The sequence below is a fragment of the Phlebotomus papatasi genome, chromosome 3 (assembly GCF_024763615.1).
Source record: "Phlebotomus papatasi isolate M1 chromosome 3, Ppap_2.1, whole genome shotgun sequence".
Taxonomy (NCBI): Eukaryota; Metazoa; Arthropoda; class Insecta; order Diptera; family Psychodidae; genus Phlebotomus; species Phlebotomus papatasi.
The window spans coordinates 36,189,397-36,208,364 of NC_077224.1; the positions used below are offsets into that span (position 1 = coordinate 36,189,397).

General features: G+C 30.3%; 4 protein-coding genes across 4 annotated transcripts in view; 3 read left to right on the forward strand and 1 right to left on the reverse strand.

The window, feature by feature from the left end:
- The first annotated feature begins 2,249 nt into the window (after positions 1 to 2,249).
- Positions 2,250 to 4,321, forward strand: LOC129805498 (DNA-directed RNA polymerase II subunit RPB1-like). The gene is made up of 2 exons (XM_055853454.1): positions 2,250 to 3,707; positions 3,772 to 4,321. Exons 1-2 carry the CDS (start codon positions 2,508 to 2,510, stop codon positions 4,276 to 4,278), a joined length of 1,707 nt encoding a protein of 568 aa, XP_055709429.1. The 5' UTR covers positions 2,250 to 2,507; the 3' UTR covers positions 4,279 to 4,321.
- Positions 4,322 to 7,961: 3,640 nt separating this feature from the next.
- LOC129805514 (uncharacterized) lies at positions 7,962 to 11,247 on the forward strand. The gene has a single exon (XM_055853478.1). It carries the CDS (start codon positions 10,396 to 10,398, stop codon positions 11,167 to 11,169), a length of 774 nt encoding a protein of 257 aa, XP_055709453.1. The 5' UTR covers positions 7,962 to 10,395; the 3' UTR covers positions 11,170 to 11,247.
- Positions 11,248 to 11,361: 114 nt separating this feature from the next.
- The window catches only part of LOC129805495 (uncharacterized), a 55,488-nt gene continuing 47,881 nt past the window's right edge, over positions 11,362 to 18,968 (forward strand). The window contains exon 1 of the mRNA XM_055853449.1: positions 11,362 to 11,492. The gene's annotated coding sequence lies outside the window, so the exon portion shown is untranslated. The remainder of the gene's footprint in view (positions 11,493 to 18,968) is intronic.
- Positions 17,891 to 18,502, reverse strand: LOC129805519 (uncharacterized). The gene has a single exon (XM_055853482.1). The coding sequence runs from the start codon at positions 18,427 to 18,429 to the stop codon at positions 18,007 to 18,009; it is 423 nt and encodes a 140-aa protein (XP_055709457.1). The 5' UTR covers positions 18,430 to 18,502; the 3' UTR covers positions 17,891 to 18,006.

An 18,968-nucleotide genomic window follows, 5' to 3' on the forward strand; every position in this document is an offset into this window, starting at 1 on the left:
TTCCTTGTTTATCTAGATGAGCTCTCGCCTTGCCTATTCTTAGGAACTTATGAGAATTGTAGAGGATATTGCTCGAGAAATTTTTCGAGAATATACTTTTTAACGGGATTGGGCAAAGGTCGAATATCCTCAGGAGAAGAAATTATTGATTCCCAAGACATTGATGGTTTAATTTGTCTCTGTAGGCAACTGCTGAACTACTAAAGTTTGCACAAGAGGGAGATTTCCAGTAGAAATTGGGAATTACTCTCCATTTTGACAGTACCGATTTGCGCGCTACTTACAATCTTGTCAAAAATCAACGTCCCATTCATCCCCGTTCAGGTGTCCCACACATCCCCGCGTGTAGTTTTAGTATTTAAAACCTTTAATTTAAGTAAAAAACAAGAGTGTATAATCACGGAAACTTTTATAAAAATATGTTCCCAGATTACACTGCTAGCGAGATAAAAGTTTTGATTAGCTCATATAAAACACCAAGAAGAAAACTGAGACGTCAAAATATACAATTTTTATCAATTAAAAAAAATGTTCATAGAATTTAAGCAATAGAACAGAGAATATTCATTCTTTTAGTCAATATACATATTATTGTTGCCCACGTTTAAGTAGTGGTTAAGTCCCATTTATTTCAATAATTAATGAAAAAATCGCCTCGTCCCATACTACCGCTGTCCCAAACCTCCCCGGTCTCCCCTACATAAAAACTTTTTAGATTTGTATTTAAAATGAAATTATATATATTTTGATTAGACGGATTTGACAATTAATAAAATTTGTAAATTTTCTTACATGAAAGCGTTTATGTGAAACATTTGAAACCGTGTGTGAAAAGTTTTGTGATAAAGTTTAAAGATTTTGTGTAAAGTTTAACGGAACGAGTTTAATTAACGAGTAAGAATCTTGTTTAATAGGATAATAGGGGAAAGTGACCATGCTTGATACTGTAAAATGATGTCCAAGGTTTGTGATTTTTTTCTGATTAACACACAAACCTAAGCGATTCTTCCACTATGACAAAAAAATGTCTCACTTATTAGGTTCATAATCTCACCTCAAATAGTTCCCGAAAAACCTTAGATTTTCCTCAAGAAGAAAATGAAAATTCAGTGGCGACTTTTATACAAGTTGGGTCCGGGGCCTTCCTGTATAATAATTGATTCGACAAATCGGAGGCCTATTTTCACTGCAAGAATTTCACCGGATACAAAAAATTGCACATCAATATTTAGACGGAACTCTAATCTATCTGCTTAAATCGTTTGTAAGACTGGTTATTAGTTTTAAAATCACTCTTATGTCATTTTTCTAAGCCATGTTTTTATGACATTAGGGCGCTAGCGAAAACTATTTTTTCACTTTGAGTCCATGAAAATGTCACTCTGCAACCTTAAAATACAGGCAACAGAGTTGAAGGCTATGTCAATTGTCGATAAAATTGGAGGATTATAATAGGTGTAATTATCAAAGAATCACATCTAATGATAGAGTTTCCACATTTAAATTATCATTCATGGACCCTTCTTAAAATATAGGATGGACACAAGTAGAAGTTATGAATTTGTCACCATCCTCAAAAACAGTGTCCCCAAGTAAAAATATTTTTACATAAATATTAGTACTGATGACCCCTCTATGTGCCTATGACAGTAGTTTTCCTGAATAGCGACATTAATTAAGAAATACTTATGAAATATCATGTATCGAAATTACAGTTGTGGACCCATTTTTAATTTTTGCTTCCTGAAACTAGGGAAAAAGAGCTGGGATCCTAATTTTTTTTAGGAAATATGAGGCTTAGGACCAGCTATTAAAATATATTGCTTTGGGTCATAATTATTGATTAACGTAGGAAAAAAATAGTTATTATCAAGCTTGGATCGTATCAAGCAGGGTCACTTTCCCCTAGTCAATTTTTTACTCTTTTTACTCTCTCTAAAAACAAATAAATAATTTTATAATATATTGTAAATTAATATTAAATACATCAACTTGTTTGAGCATACAAAATTCTATCTTGTGGCCCTCCCTTCCTGTTTCAGTTTTCCAAATTTTCTCAAAGTTTAATTGTATAATATAAAGCCTGAAAGGAAATATTTCCACTGGTCTTTGTCTTATTTAGTTGTTGAAAAATAAATCCAACAAAAGTCGTTGCCCTCGGCTGCAATTCGCTATGAGTATTGCAATATGGAACAAAATGGTAATTTGAGATTAATTTTCTTAGAATCGCACTTGGGAAATGGGCCCCATTTCACAATGTCTATATACCCAATTTCCACCTCATACCCTCAAGATCGGCAAAAGATGAGCCAATTGTGAAAGAACCGTCGACTGAAAGAGTCAATGCATTGGACGCAAAGACATCGATAGAGCACGAAAAAAAAATCATATTTCAGTGGATGAATAAAGCTGATTTAACAATTTTTGCATATAAAACCCTGGGTTATTAGACACGTCCACATCAATCGACGGAAAAGTGTGATTTTGGTGGAAATTTGTGCAGAGCAATGACTTCTGGAAATTATCTTCTGTGGATCAGTGGATTGTGCGTTTTGTGCTGTGCGTGGGGATATCCTCTCAGCGATGCTGATTATGATCTCTCCAGCCAAATTGAGACAGAGTACGGTGATCTAGCCAGAGATGATGTGGAAGTAACTCGTGAGAAAAAATCCTATTCAACCCCAACGACTGTCTGTGTGGAGATTAATCCCCAAACACCCTATGAGAGATCGTATATGATGTGCAAAGACAAGAGGAATTATCACGCAGAACCACATCGTGGACACTACCATTCCTATTTGGGAGCTCCGCAGCATTTCCGGGCCGGAAGTGGACCTCAGAGGCCAAAAGGATACCTATCGCCTCACAACATGAAGGGTGATCGCGATGATCATCGCCAAAATGCTCCACATGCATTGCCAGTTCAGCCTCTTCATCTTCAGGACAATTCTCAAGGAAACTTTAATAAGCATCCCAACAGGTTCAGGACATTTGATGACTCTTCTGAAGCACAGAATAATTTCCAGGTGGGATCATACCATCGCTTTGGAGATGACTATGAGAATGGACACCAGGATCATTATGAGGGCGGAAGCTATAGTGATGGAATCTATCTTCATCACTATCATGTGCCCAATAAGCATCCTTATGGAGCAGGATATGGAGGTGGAGATCACTATGAGGAGGAAAATTATCACCATTCTGGACCAACTTACTATGATAATGGAAATGATTTTGGGCATGGTCATTCCGGTCATGGTCACTCATATGATGGGTATTCTCATGATAACTACGTGGGTCCTAAATACACTTATGTGCATGTTAGGCCAGGGAACGGTGCTGAAGGTCATAGCCATTATAATGCACCAGCCCCAGTTGACCATTACTCGGGACCTGCTCATTATTCATCAGCCCCTGTTCACCAATCTTCTGGCCCTGTACATCACTCCCCAGTTCCTGTTCATCAACCTTCAGGCCCTGTTCATCATTCTACAGTCCCTGTTCATCATTCTCCAGTTCCGGCTTATCATTCTTCAGGCCCTGTTTATCACACTCCGGCTCCAGTTCATTATGCTTCACCTCCAGTTTACTATCCTCCAGCTCCAGTTTATTATCCACCGGCTCCAGTCTACCATACTCCAGCTCCGGTATATCATGTGCCCGAAACTCATCAATCTCCTGCGCCTGTCTACTATGAGCCTTATCCTGTAAGAAACTACTAAAACACTATTTTTTATCCATTTTCAAAAATAATTTTTTTTGTCTTTCAAGGCTCCAGCTGCTCCCTATTACGGCTCTTGTGGACACGGATGCGGTGGAGGATCTGGCTATTCCTATGGATCTTCAGCACATTCCTGTGGGCACAACTATCTCCTTAGCTGCACTCCCAATGTATCCCCAGTTGGATGCAACCAGCATAAATCTTCTGACACTATCACCGCCCCGAATCCCAATTCAAGCGACAAAGATGATGACAGGAATAATAAATCTCCAGGATCATCTGTTGTAGTTCAGCCGGCACACTTGAGTGGAGATCATCCATCGACAACTACTCCTTCAGCTCCAGTGGTTGGAGCACCGCAGAACGACAACAATACTCCATCTGACAAGGATCAGCAAAAGCCACCAACTGCCAACAAGAAACAGGAGACAATGGCCAAGCTCATTGACATGATGAACAACTCTTCGCCGCAAGGAAACAAAAATCAAAATTCTAGATCAGCAGAATCAGCCCAGAATTTCCGTGCTACATATGTTGCAAAAAGCCCCAATAATTAAGCTTGTTCTAGTAGACTTGAATAAAATAGAAAAAAATATTGAATCAGTGGCTTTCCTTTATCAAAATAGATTTTCTTATTCTTCATTGGGTCGTTTGTTCAATTTATTATTCGGATTATCTTTTATACTTTATCCTGGATGATGGTATCTTCTGAGAGATTTTAGATGTTTAATATGAGAAGATTAATTGAAGGTAAGTTTAGTTTAATTAAGTTCAGTTTAACAGTTCTTAGAGTCGAAAAGAATTAGTCTTTTATTTGATTCAAATCACTTATTTTCACTTTAATATTCAGAGAGAATTAAATTAAAATAATAAAGCTGGTAGAATTATATTTTGTCTCATTGTTTTTAAAGTGTACCAGAATATCTAAAGCTAAAGGATAAATGATACTTAAACTATTTCCACTTTTTAATTCTAATGAATCTCATTTCAAACATGTGGCAGAAAATGAAGTTTTTGCGGTCTCAGTCAATAAAGTAAAAGCAATTTTTATAGAAAAATAAATTAGATAATCAAATATGTAGTTCTAATTATAAATTTCATATAATGTTTCAAGAGTAAGATGAACTGACGAAATTGGTAAATTTTAAAACGAGGAAACTTTTTCTGAAGAAGAAATTATTTTTCCATATGTAACAGCAGTTTTATCATTAATTTTTTAATCAATTATTTCATTGTATATATTATATTATATTCTGAATAAAAAAATTAGTTCTTCCAATCATCCTCTAATCATTCCAATCATCAGGAGTAAATGCCAAATATGGAATTACTCCTGTTTCAGAATTACCATAATCTACAAAGATTCTTATTCTTTCATTTAGAAATATTGTTTTTGATATTTGTTTTTTTTATTGCATTATTTCATAAAAACAATTAAAAATCATAAAACTTTCGAAAAGAAAACAATTTTAAATTGTATGGAAAATTCTAAAAAAAACAGATTTTTTTTTATAAAATATTGTTCAAAAATAAGCACTGATAAATATTTTTTGTAAATGTATATCTTATATGTTTCCACAAATCATGTGAACAAATGTTCAAACAATTTTCGAGTTCTTTAACTGATTGAAAGATTTAAATTGTACTGTAGAATGTACTTTCTATTGACTAAAATATAAGATTAACTCAAAACTGTATTTTTAAAAACATAAGGATATTTAAAATATAATAAAAAAAATGTAACAAAATTTGTTAAAAAGACAAAGTGAATTAAGAAAAAGCATTAGCCGACCTTTTTTGAAAGGGCTGTTGCAATGAAGTTTTATTTCTTATAACATTATTTTCTGTAATTTATTTTCTAGTATAGGTTAAATAACTTAAATTTAAATAGGGGAATGTACTCTCCCTTCGAACGTTTATGCCTTCGAATGATAAGAATTTTCTCTTGGTTTTTTAAGAGACTTACACATATCTATTAAATATTTGTTGGTTTATCATCAATTGTTGATAATTCCGTTATAATTTAGTGTAAATCTCTTACGAAAAAACATAAAAAAATCACATTATTCGAAGGCATGAACGTTCTAAAGGAGAGCACTTTCCTCTATATATCTATATATATTTTTTAAATAACTTTGTATATCAAGTGCTAGATTTTACATTAACAAAGATATTGAAATCATTTGTCCTGTCACCTTTTGATATTTAATGAGCATTAAGATACAACATTATTCTATTATATTATTTATAAGAATATTAATTATTGTATTGAATAATTAAAATTCTTTTATTCTTTATGTTTTGTTTAATATGATAACATAAAAATTGATAAAAAATCCTGCAATTTTTATTAACTTAGATATTGCAAGATATAGGAATCTCGGAATCAAGTTTTTTTAAAAAAAAATATTTTTGACAATAAATTTACGAATAAGTTAAACAAAATATTAGAGGTACTTATTCGTATTTAATTTTATTGATTTATTATTTGTTAAGATTTTTTGATGAAGACACAATTATAGAAATGAAGAAATTTCATTACAAACATTAAGAAAACATACAACTTCATCTAGTGAAAAAATATGTTTTGATATGAATTATTTAAATAATTAAATACAGTATACTTTTTTGTAGAAAGTAAAAAAAAAATATTTTAATAAATAGTCCTTTTTATATCTTTTATATTTTTGATGGAAAGCGATTATATGCATAATATTCTATCTAAACAAATAATTTCATACGAATGTCGAATTCAACATTTTCCATTTTAAACAAATATTCTTTTTATTAAGGAAATAAGTATATAAAAAACACGTAGATTTATTTTCTAATAAATAAACTATTTGTGTGGTTAAGCATAGTTTAAAATTCACAGTCATTTTCTTAAAATGCATTAAAAAAGTTTATCATTTTTTTCTATATTTCTTTGAAAACAATTCTTGGAACACACACTTTAGTTTAGTAAATTTTCACATATGAAAAAAATCGAAAACCGTACAATATTTTACACTTTATTTAAATACAAAGTATTTTCCAAGCCTGTAGGAACAATATTATGTGCATATTTTGTTCATAATTTTATTTAAAAAAATCTTTTTTGAAAGAAAATGTTGCTATAACTTTTTATCGTAAAAATTGTGTAATTTTAAAAGCAACGTTTCTATTATAATTTAGACAAAAAAATATTTTTTGAAATTCCTTTTCAATATTACAAGGGTATAGAAAAATCAAATAGAAGACAAACAAATCAAAAATTTGTTAAAAATGCTTTTAAAATTTGCTTAAATATTCTCAAATTCAATGAAATTATAAAAGGTACTAATAATTTTAATCAATTTTGAAATAAAAACTTTAATAGAACTACGACGAATAACAAAATAATATTTTTAAGAAAAATATTTTAAACACTTAAAAATAGTATAAGATACAAAATTATGCTTAAATTTCAATAAAATATTGGAATTTTTTACAATAAAACTTTGTGTTATTTACAAAATCATACAGAGTGAAGCGCTTAACAAATATCACAAGTGTTCAATTTTTAACATAAAATTTTAGGAAAATTATTATGATTAGAGAGTTGTTGATTAAGTATACAAAATTTATAACTATTAGAAAATAATCTTATACAACAAAAAATATTAGAAATATGTTACCAAAATTGTTTTTAGGGGATATCATGTGATAGATTTTCTTTATATTAAAATCGCATTTATGTGGGTTTTGTCGACTTTTAAAATAAAAAATTTGCAGTGTAATTACAAAAATAGAAGAATAAGTTTTAGCAAAACATTTTTTCATACATTTAAAAACAATTAATCCAGTCATTTTTTTTTAAATTTTGAAGTGAAACTGATGGAAAAATGTTGTTCTAATTTCACCTTATTGTTGAAAATTATCATTTTAAATGCAATGGTTTTCATAGAATTATAAAAAAAAATCATATTTTTCAAATTATCCGACCAGTAATAAAAAGATGTAAAAAAGTAAAAGAAGAATAAATTTTAAATAACATTTAAAAATGCTTTAAAACTTTATTTGAAAAATCTCAAGTTCAATAAATTTATAAACGATTCTTACGGTTTTAAATTTATTGATTTTTAAATGGGAATTGTAAGAAAATTGTAACTAATAAGAAAATAATATTTCTCAGAACAATAATTTAAACCTTTAAAAATAATATTAGGTAAAAATTATATAGCAACATTTCAGCAAAGAAGTTAATTTTTTACAGTAATAATTGTGCGTAATTTCCTAAACCGGTTCTGAATGAAGCGCTTCACAGATATTACAAAAGATCACTTTTAAAGTATGAAATTTTAAAACAATTATTTTGTTTAGAGAATTGTTTCATTAGCATACAAAATATTTATAAATTTCGATACAATATTTTAGTAAAAAATATTATAAATCTTTATTACGAAGGTTATTTCTGGGATAATTAATTATGACAATTTTTTAATACATTAAAATCGCTTTTGTAACTTTTTTTTTGTACATTTTAAAATGAAAAATTTCACTATATATCAAAGATAAAAGTGTAAAATTTACAAAAACACATATTCAATTTTTTTTAAAAATTATCATCTGGTAATACTTTTAATTTTAAAAGCGCAAATAATGAAGAAAATGTAAAAATTTTACATTATTGTGAAAATTGTATCATTTTAAATGCATAGTTTTTAAAAGAATTATATAAAAATCATATTTTCTATAATATCATACTAGTAATAGAAGGCTATAAAAATTACGTAAAAGTAATAAATGTTTCAAAAAGCTTTAAAAAATGGTTTAAATCACTATTTGAAAATTAACAAATTTGAGAAATTGATGAACGATTCTAAAAATTTTATTCAATTTTTAAATGGAAATATTAAGAAAACTATAACTAATAGGAAAATAATATTTCTCAGTACAATAATTTAAATCCTTAAAAACAGGATTAGATAAAAATTATATCTAAATTTCAATAAAGAGCTGAAATATTTGCAGTATTATTTCGTGTTATTTGTTATATTTGTGCAGAGCGAGGCGCTTCATAGAGATTACAAATGATCATTTTTTAACTTCAAATTTTATGACAAATATTGTGTTTAGATAATTGTTGAATAACATACAAAATATTTATATTTTAGAAAATAATATTAAAACAAAAAATATTATTAAACTTTATTACAAAGATCATTTTCCATGGTAGTTTTATGATAATTTTCTGATACAATACAATCTGATTTCTGACTTTTCGTACATTTTTAAAATGGAAAGTTTTTACTATATAATAAAAATATAAAAGTAATTTTTATTAAAACAGTTTTTCAATTCTTTAAAATTAATCCTATAGTAATATTTTTTCTTTTTTGAATTCTAAATGGTCTTCTTTTAGAAGAAAACTTGTGGTGTTTTTCGTGTATCTTTAAGAAAGATACTCTAGGTATTTTTAATTGTGAATTTTAATAACACTATGAAAAGGCAATATTTTTCCCAATAACGTTTTGAAAATTTGACTTTTTAAAAAGCAATTAAATAAATAAAAAAAATTATTTGTAAAAAAAGTCACAAAAATTTACAATAAATTTCCGCCCAAATCGATCGTATGGACGAATTATGACTACATTAAGTAAATTTTTATCGTTTTCCATAAGCAAATTTTAAGAAAAGCAAAGCGAAATTCATTTTTTCTTTCACCTTAAACATTAATTTGAACCTTTTAAAATTTTATTAGACAAAAATTGTGTTTAAATTTTAATTATTATTAATTATTTTTGTCGAATGAAATTGTGATGTTTTCAGATACGCTTAATAAAATGCTACCCTAAATTAAAAAATTGTTCTACTTTTACCACAGGTTTTAAATAAAACTATTGAGATTTGGAAAATATTTTTTGATGCACAAAATATTTAAATAACTAAACTTATATTGAAAACATAAAAATATTTTCGAGGAGAATTATTTGATTCTCTATCAGGCTTTAATAGTTTTTATGAACCAATTAATATTCCACAAGAAAGAATTCTTATTCATTTTCTAACAATGTTAATTAAAAGTATGAGCAAATTCTAGACCAAGTCAATAGGTTAATTTACTAAATTTTCTGTAAAGGAAATTTCTTTTCAGATAGCTTTATAATAATTAAAAAATCATCTTAAAACTTTTTCCCCTATTTGAAGTTATCATCTTTAGTATGTTAAGTGTCTTACTTCAGAATGGAATGATTTTGTGAATTGTTAATAATACTAGCACAAACTAATTATAAAAATATAAATAATAGCAAAATATTGTTTGTAACTATAAAGGTTTTAGAATTTGGCTAAAAAAATAATAATACTATTGAAATTATTAGGAAGATGATTGAACACCCTTGAAGTTGAAATTTCTTCAACTTAAACAAGCATTTTCTATATAATTGATCCAAATTTGTGCCAAGAATATTCAATAAAAATGTCTTTGATTTTTCCAAGAAGTCATAAAATTGGTGAATTTGATGAGAGAGACATTCTTGTAAAAACGCGTCACAAATTTTCCCAGACGATATTTCTGTCGATATTGGAAATTTGTGAGTCCAATCACCTGCAAATGCGGCAAAAATCCAATTGACGCACAAGAAATTGCCTAAAAGAAGGAGGAAAAAGCTGACTTTAGAACAAATTTGGGTATAAAAGCTGGTGGAAAATCAATGGGAAATCAGTTCAGTCAGTCTTCCGGTTCTATCACCAGTACTGCAATCATCAAACCAGCCAACATGAAGGTGTTCATCGTAGTTGCTCTTCTGGCCATCTGCTCAGTGGCTTATTGTTCCGAGGAAGTCGTCGAAGAAGCTGCTGCCGTAGCTGAGAATCCCAGCGAGGAAGTTGCTGCAGAAGACTTGGTACGAGAAGTCCGCTCCAACTATGGACATGGTGGCTCAAGCGGTGGCCATGGAGGCTATGGAGGTCATGGAGGCTATGGAGGACATGGTGGTCACGGAGGACATGGAGGCTATGGCAAGCAGTCTCATGGCTATGGAGCACACAGCGGTGGCTCATCCCACGGACATGGTGGACACGGATACCGTGCTGCTGCTAACGCCAATGCTGCCGCTGCTGAAGATGGCCCTGCCATGGCCGATGCTCCAGCAAATGCTCAAAGTCAGAGCCAGAGCTACGCCCCACTTGTAGCTTCCTCATACGGCTATGGACATGGAGGACAAGGAGGACATGGTGGACACTCTGGTCACGGTTACGGACACGGAGGACATGGTGGACACGGATACAGTCACGGAGGACATGGTGGACACGGATACGGTCACGGATATGCCCATGCTGGACACTCCAAGAGCTACTCATACGGCTCCCCTGCCCCCCATGTGCCATGCGGACACAACCTGCTCTTCGGCTGCCACCCCAGCGTTGCCCCAGTTCCCTGCCACGGACACAGCTACGGACACGGCTATGGACACCACGGTTACTAAACACTCCACAGAAAACTCCCCGGAAATGTATTTTGTACTCCTCTAGGAATTTTTTAATAAACTCAAATCTAAATGAAATTTCATACCGTCTTATCTCTTCAACTAAAGTCTTCTTCGTTGTCCACTCAACATAGTCGTTCAACTTATTTTCTGCTGAATCAGGAAAAATGCTTGGAAGTAATTGAAGCACTTGGTGGTATTTTGCTTGACGAAGAGAAGTCTTATTGCATTTGAGAGAAACTGTGGTGAAAGTAATAATCATTGAAGTGTCCATCAAATCTTCTTTATATCATCTTTAGGACGAGAAAAGAGTGTAACCGAGGGTAAGTTGTAATGAGAAATAGATCTTATAGCAGTAAATCAAGAGATTACAAAGATGATTGATTGATTTTTCTTATCTTCTTTCATCCCTGTTCAATTCTATACTGAGAGAAAAATGTCTAGTAAAATAATAATTCAACTTATCTGGTATAATTGAATTTTCACTCCCAAGAGCACGAAATTCTAAAATAATGATTATTTTAATTTTTCTCTAAACTTATTAAAGATTTATGAAAATGAACATTGACATTAGTTTTGGGATCTAAAATAATTGTAAATCTTTAAAAATAGCATGAATAAATTATGTAGGTACTTACTGTTTAGTAAAATAATTCTCATTAGAGTTTGGAAGACATTTAATTTACTAACATTTAGAACAACATTTAGAATAAGTTTTGAGCATTAAGGATTTGCTTTTTATCAATTTTATTCAAAGAAAATGTAGAGAAAGTTGAAAGGTGGGACGCAAGACGTACGATAATATCTTGTTGTTTATTTTAAGAGATTTTATAAAACTACCTACAATGATAGGAGAAATTTTCTTTAAAAAAGTATTTAAAAAAAATGCTCATAGAGCGTAGACATTTAGAGGACTAAATTGGTAATGTTTAAGATACAATAATTAAATTTTTGATCTTAAATAGCCTATAAATAGAGAATAATTCTGATAAACTATCAAAAAAAATTCCATTTTTTATTCATCCAGAAAAGTTTTATACAGGAAACATTGGGAATTTTCTACTTAATTAAACGACGGTAGAACTACATCAGGATGTAGGAAGAGATGGAAAATATTGACAAATCAATTAAATAAATGGCTAAAGGAATAATACGAATGATAATATTGTGAGGGACTTTTAGTTTGTAAAAAACTTTGAAGAGAGACATAAAGGAATATAAGCTAAAAGCTTCAAATGTAAAAAAATGAATTAAATATATATTGAAGATAAGATATTAATATTTACTATGAAAGAGATTATAAAGAATTTCAGCCGTAAATATTATTTAAATGAAAAATTAGCTAAAAATTTAAAACAAATAAAATAATATTAAAAGAATTTAGCACAAATTTGTATTAGGATATGCTATACCTTCACGAACCTTGTGTAACGAGAAAATGCCAAATTCGTTATTAGAATTTCAAGTCATTTTAAAATTGAGTTTTTTTAAATTGATATAAAAAAGAATAAAGAAAATTATTTGAATTTTATTGACCAAACAAGAAGATTACCTTAGTGGTTACCTAATTTATTAGGGTTATTAAGAAAATATTATTTTTTAAAACTGTATTTTATTTATCACAGTGACAGTCTCAGCGATGAAAAAAACAGCGAATACATTTTTTAAATTTTTGAATGTAGAATTTTTAAAATTCATTTCGTAGTAATTCATATAAAGAGACATTCAATAAATTTTCTCATCAATTCTTTCAGTTAAATATTTCTTATCATGTGAACTTAAGATTTAGTAATTTTTCACAAATGTATTTTTTTAAGATTTCACTTGAGATCATCATATTTTATTAATCTTTTTAGAACGATTATACATTTTAGCTATTTTATCGCATTTTCATTAAATATGACTTTTCATTTTGACAAAAAAATATTATAATTTCATACTATGAAAGTTATTTCACTTTTAATACGATATTGGTAATAAGAAATAAGGAATTATAAAAAAATCACAACATTTTATACCAATAAGAAGGCTATAAGAATTAAAAATTTTAATTAAAAATTAAAAATTTCATTTGAAAATTATCAAGTTTGATCAAAGAAAGAATGATTTAAATATTTCTCAAAAGGAAAATTTAAAGTTTTATAAAAGTATTAATTGATATTAATATCTAAATTTAAATAAATGATTGGAATTTTTACAGTATAATTTTCCGATGTTCTTATAGAATCCATGCAACAGATAGAAAGTTCTTGACGTATATTACAAGTGTTTTACTTCTCTGATAAAATTTTAGGGTAACTATTATGAGTACAGTATTGATGATTTGTAGGGGAAAATACTCTACCTTCGAATGTTCATACCTTCGAATAATGTGAATTTTCTTTAAGTTTTCCTAAAAGACTTAAACATTTCTATTAAATATTCGTTAGCTTATTATCAATTATTGAAAATTATGTTACAAATCATGTGGAAATCTCTTAGAAAACGTAAAAAAAAATTCACATTATTCGAAGGCATGAACGTTTGAAGGGAGGGTACTTTCCCCTATTACTATACGTTAGAAAATGATTTTTAAATAAAAATATTATAAATCTTAATTATGAAAAATATGCATATTTATTTTTAAAATGTGTTTTGATCACATTTATGACATTTTTGTAGTTTTTTTTTAAATCGAAAATTAAATAATATTATGTAAACTTTACAAAAAAAATCAATACTTTTAAAATAATCCAAAAGAAATATTTTTTCGTGAATGAACCTCAAGTGTGAAGAAAATAAATATTTTTTAAGAGATTTAGATGATGATGATAGATATACTAAATTTTAACAAAATAATATATTTTATAATATTACATTAGTAATACAAAGCTATAAAAATTATTTAAAAGAAAAAAAAATGATAAAACGTTTAGGAATGCTTCAAAATACTACAGTGGGACCTCGATAGAGTCAACTAATTATTTCCAGGGCTGTTAACTCTATTGGATTCATTGGCACTATTAGAGTGCGAAAAGATTAATTAAAATATGAAATTTTGATAGAAAGGTTTATCATTTTATGTTTATACTAGATAATTGATAGATTCAAAACGATAGTCGAATATTATTTAATTAACCCGTAAGTTCTACACTCTCGCCCAAAAAAGCTGAAAACCCGTCATACAGTTTTTTTGCGGAAGATGAAAGGGAGGGGGAGTTGGAAATAATGCTCGTATTAATAATCTTCAAGTTGACTTAAGGGGGATCGTCCGAAGACTCCAAGTTAATATCTTAATCCATTCAGCACTTAAATCTTAAAAGTACAAAAGAAGGAAGTTTTAATAGTTGACCACTCTTAATTTTTTGTTGCTTATTTTGTTTTTAATACAAATTTTCTTTTGAAATAATAATCTTGTAAATTAAAAATGTAACTTAAAAAAATTTTATGCGTCTTATTTGGAAGGGTAATTTTTAAGATCATTTATCATGTACATTTTTTTTTTAAAAAAGTAAATTTTTTAAAAAAGTTTGAATAAAATTAGAAAAAGTTTCTACCCTATGTTATACTCAAAAAATTTAGCATCCTGTACGTTTTTCTTTTTGTAATTCGAGTTCATATTTTTTTTATTTGTGCCATAATATTATTCACTTCCAAATTAATGATGGCTCAAAATTTCTTACATTGCGATCATAGGCTAAATTAAAAAATCTTAAGAGAAGAGACATGCGAACTTTCAATGAATCAAAACCTTTAAAATCACTTTATATATTAGAATAAGCTTTAGGGGAATGTAGGCATGGTTTGCACACAATAAACCTTCAAAAGATGCGAATTTTCTCTATGTTAGCAAGTTTATCATTTGCCATCTTGTCTCATGAGGTTAATAATTATCTTATGGCTAAGAAATGATGAACTAGCTCTTTGCAAACAAAGAAAAAATTTGCATCTTTTGAAGATATACTGTGTACGAACCATGCTTATATTCCCTTATCAAAACAAGTTTTCAGTAATTTAAAAAATTTGCCTTGTAATGTTTTTTTTTTTCTTTTTGAATTTCATATGGTCATTTATCAAAGAAAATTTTTGATGTTTTCTATCTATAAGAAACACTCTATTTTTAAACGATTTCTTTTAATAACACTATGGAAAAGTCATATTTCTCAGAACAATATTTTTAAAAATTTACCTTTCAAAAAAAGAATTTGAGGAAAGTAGAATTATTAATAATTGTAACATAATTACAAAATTTTCTATTGGTTTCTAAACCAATTTTAAGTAAACCTTTCAAATCTAAATTTATTATATTTGATTATGATTTCAAATAAAATTTACAAATTTTTTAATAAATTTACAAACCCCTAATTAAAGTATAAATGTGTAATTAAAGTATAAAAATATAAGTACAAATAAAAGTATTTAAGTATTAAATATAAAAGATTTTGAGTTAATTATTGAATTGATGGCATTGGAGAATCGTATTTGCTAGCCTTGTCGCTTGCACGGCTGAATAAATGTATTTTGAAGTGTCTAAAATAATATCTTCTTCAGGGGGTGGTGTCCTCCATACTAAATTACAGAAAATATTTCATAAAAAATTACATTATTGAAGAATATAACTCATCCAATATTGAAATGATTCAGTAAAAAGTTCATCAAGTAATAAGATGTTCAATCAAGAATGAGATTTAAAATTATTTTACTTAATTCATGAAGAAAATTAAATGATACTCCCTCCGTTCCGAAATAAGTCGTACGTTTGCGAAAAATTCTTGTTCCGAAATAAGGGAAGTGTACCACGGATCGGAATGTTAAGAGACGTGCTCTATATTTAGTTGAATATATGAGTTCCAAAACACTATTTTGTATCTTTTTACATGCCAATTGATATATTAGTGATCCATTTAACTATTTTCGTGTATTAACACTTTTGCTAATTATGGAAATTAATAATATATAGGTGTAATTGTAAGAATGCAATGCGTTCCACGGATCGGAAGGTACTTAATCAGGTGTTCCACGGATCGGAAGGGGGTGAGCCACGGATCGGCAGATGTTTTGATGAGGATTCTCCTTTTTTCTTGGCATTTAAATCACTCTAGAAGGCCTCATCGAAGCTTTTTTGTCATCCTAACACTGTGTACTGTGTATTCACATGATATTACTTCTAAAACTGTTAAATTTAATGAAACTTTCACTGGTAAATTGTTCTATCACAACAAAAACATGTAATAATGGCTGTGAAGATGACAGCTGAGCGCGCTGAGCGCAATTTTCCACGAAAAAACTGTGCCGATTCGAGGAACAGATGAAAGAAAACGTACTTGTTCGCAAAAAATAATTTATTTTTAATATTCTTTGCCAAAACAATTAAAAAAGTGTATTGATAGTGAAATTAGAATCACTGAATATTCATTTTTTAATTAACACAAATTTGTAAATCATTTTAATCAAACATAATTCCTCATATTTTTGCAGACAAATTCTCGCGTGAAATATTAAGAAAGTGATGAATGGCGGATTTTTTGCTAAGACTCTGATACAGTGATTCAATAAATTAGGTAAATAATAGCAATTTTGTTTGAAACTCGACGAGAAAATTGGTTCTGTAGATTAAATATGAACTAACGTGATGTATCTTGCTAAAGAAAATTGCTAAAATACAGTGAATAATTTTCAAAAGTATATTTAATTTTGGGGTTCCGATACGCAGGACAACCTTCCGATCCGAGGAACACTGACGATCGCTGGTACATTTACCTTAAGTCATACGTTTGGGAAAAAATTGGGATTAAGGAAAAGTTTGTTAGTAAATGTTTGTGTATAAACAATTATCTCTTATAAAGAATTATTGTTAATGTTCAGAACTAAAATTGGGGTCCAGTCTTCATGGTAAGTTGAGGAACGAATGTCTTAAAAATGTCTTATTCTTTGCGTTTTATTTTCAATCTAAATTAGGTACAAAATAGTGAGAGATAGAGACTTGGGACCTTCGGGGAACCCCCCCCTCCCATAAGTTGACTCAACTTAGGGTCAACTTATGGGGGGAGGCTGCCAAAGGTCTCAAGTCCCTATCTCTAACCATTTAGCGCCCAGATATTCGAACACATAAAAAAATGATGTTCTTTTTATTGCTCATTCAGCAAAATTTGAGCAAAAAAAAATGTCATATCGGTAATAACTGTTGAGTTCTACTTGTGCATACTAAAAATTTGGAACTAATTCTAGCCTGTAATGTTAATCACAGTCCATTTTTTAGTAATTAACTATCTACCGGAGCTGTTTGAAAAAAACGCGAAAAATGGACAACTTCAACATATGGATACCTCAACTTACCATCATGGTAGGATCCCCATATTATCCCTGAACATGGAAAATAGTTCATACATAAGATATTTGCAAATAACAAAAACATTGTCTGAAACCATTCCTTAATCCCTAGTTTTTCTCCAAATGTACGACTTATTTCGGAACGGAGGGAGTATTATATAAAAAAAAACAGATTCTAATGAATTAGAATGCCAAATTTGGAGAAGATTATCAAGTTCTAAAGATAACTTACCATGTTTTTTTAATTTCATTTTCTCAAATGCATCATGAGGAAAGTCCCAAAAGAAAAAATCTCAGAAGCAAAAAAGTAAGACCCAAATTTTCCAATTGAATTTTAAAGCAGAATCAACAAGTCAAACCAAGAGAATTCAGAGAAGTACCAAGAGAAGATAATTAGAGTGAAAGATTGAGATTTAAAAAGTATATTAACAATTTATTGCAAGATCAAAAATTTTCTATTACACTATCGAGTCATTTCATCAGCTTTCCTCAGCATCGGCAACGGGAGAGAGTCAACTATTGAATGATTTAGTAACCGTGGTGTCCATAGCCGTGTCCACCATGACCATAACTGTGGGGGTGGCAGGGAACTGGAGCGACATTGGGGTGGCATCCCAGAAGCAGGTTGTGTCCGCATGGCACATGGGGGGCAGGGGAGCCGTATGAGTAGCTCTTAGCTGGTCCAGCATGGGCGTATCCGTGACCGTATCCGTGTCCACCATGTCCACCGTGTCCTCCGTGGCCGTATCCGTGAGATTCGTGTCCGTAACCGTGTCCACCGTGTCCGTGTCCTCCATATGTGGATTTCTTGGCCCTCACGACATCATCGGCATAGGCTTCGGCAGAAGACAGGGCTGTTTCTTCAGCTGAGACTTCCTCCACTGAAGATGGGGCAGCAGCGGTGATGGCAGCAAAGGCAACAGCTACGGTGAATACAATGAAGAATTTCATCTTTAGGCTGGATTGATTTAGCTGGAACTGTCTGGAACTCAGGAACTTCTCGACTGATTTCTCCACTGAAAACCACTAGCTTTTATACTGGCCAAATCAATCATGTTCAGCAATTTTTGCCAGATTACTCACGTCACTGGCGATTTCGCAGGTCTGGCTAAAATTTGCAAGCCCGCGCGAATTTTTTCGCACCTCCACGAAAAAAAAAATTATGCCCATTTCCTGTGCTGATGCTTGGGAAAATTGAACTACTTTGGAGAATGTGCACTTGTTTGGTTAAAATATGCAGCTGATGCTCGCCTTGGGGGATGGATTTTTTTGCCTCATATCTTCGTATGTTTGTGACAGGAAGCCAGTGCGCATTGAGAAGGCGCATAACACCCCCGCTTGGATTCACCCCCATTATGATGGGGAGCATCATATTAATGCCGACAATCTGACAGGATTTGGGGGTGGAATAATTCAAAAATCGTTTTAGAGATTAATTTTTGGGATTTGCTCAATAAGGGATGGTGGATTTTTATAAGGATTTGGGAAGT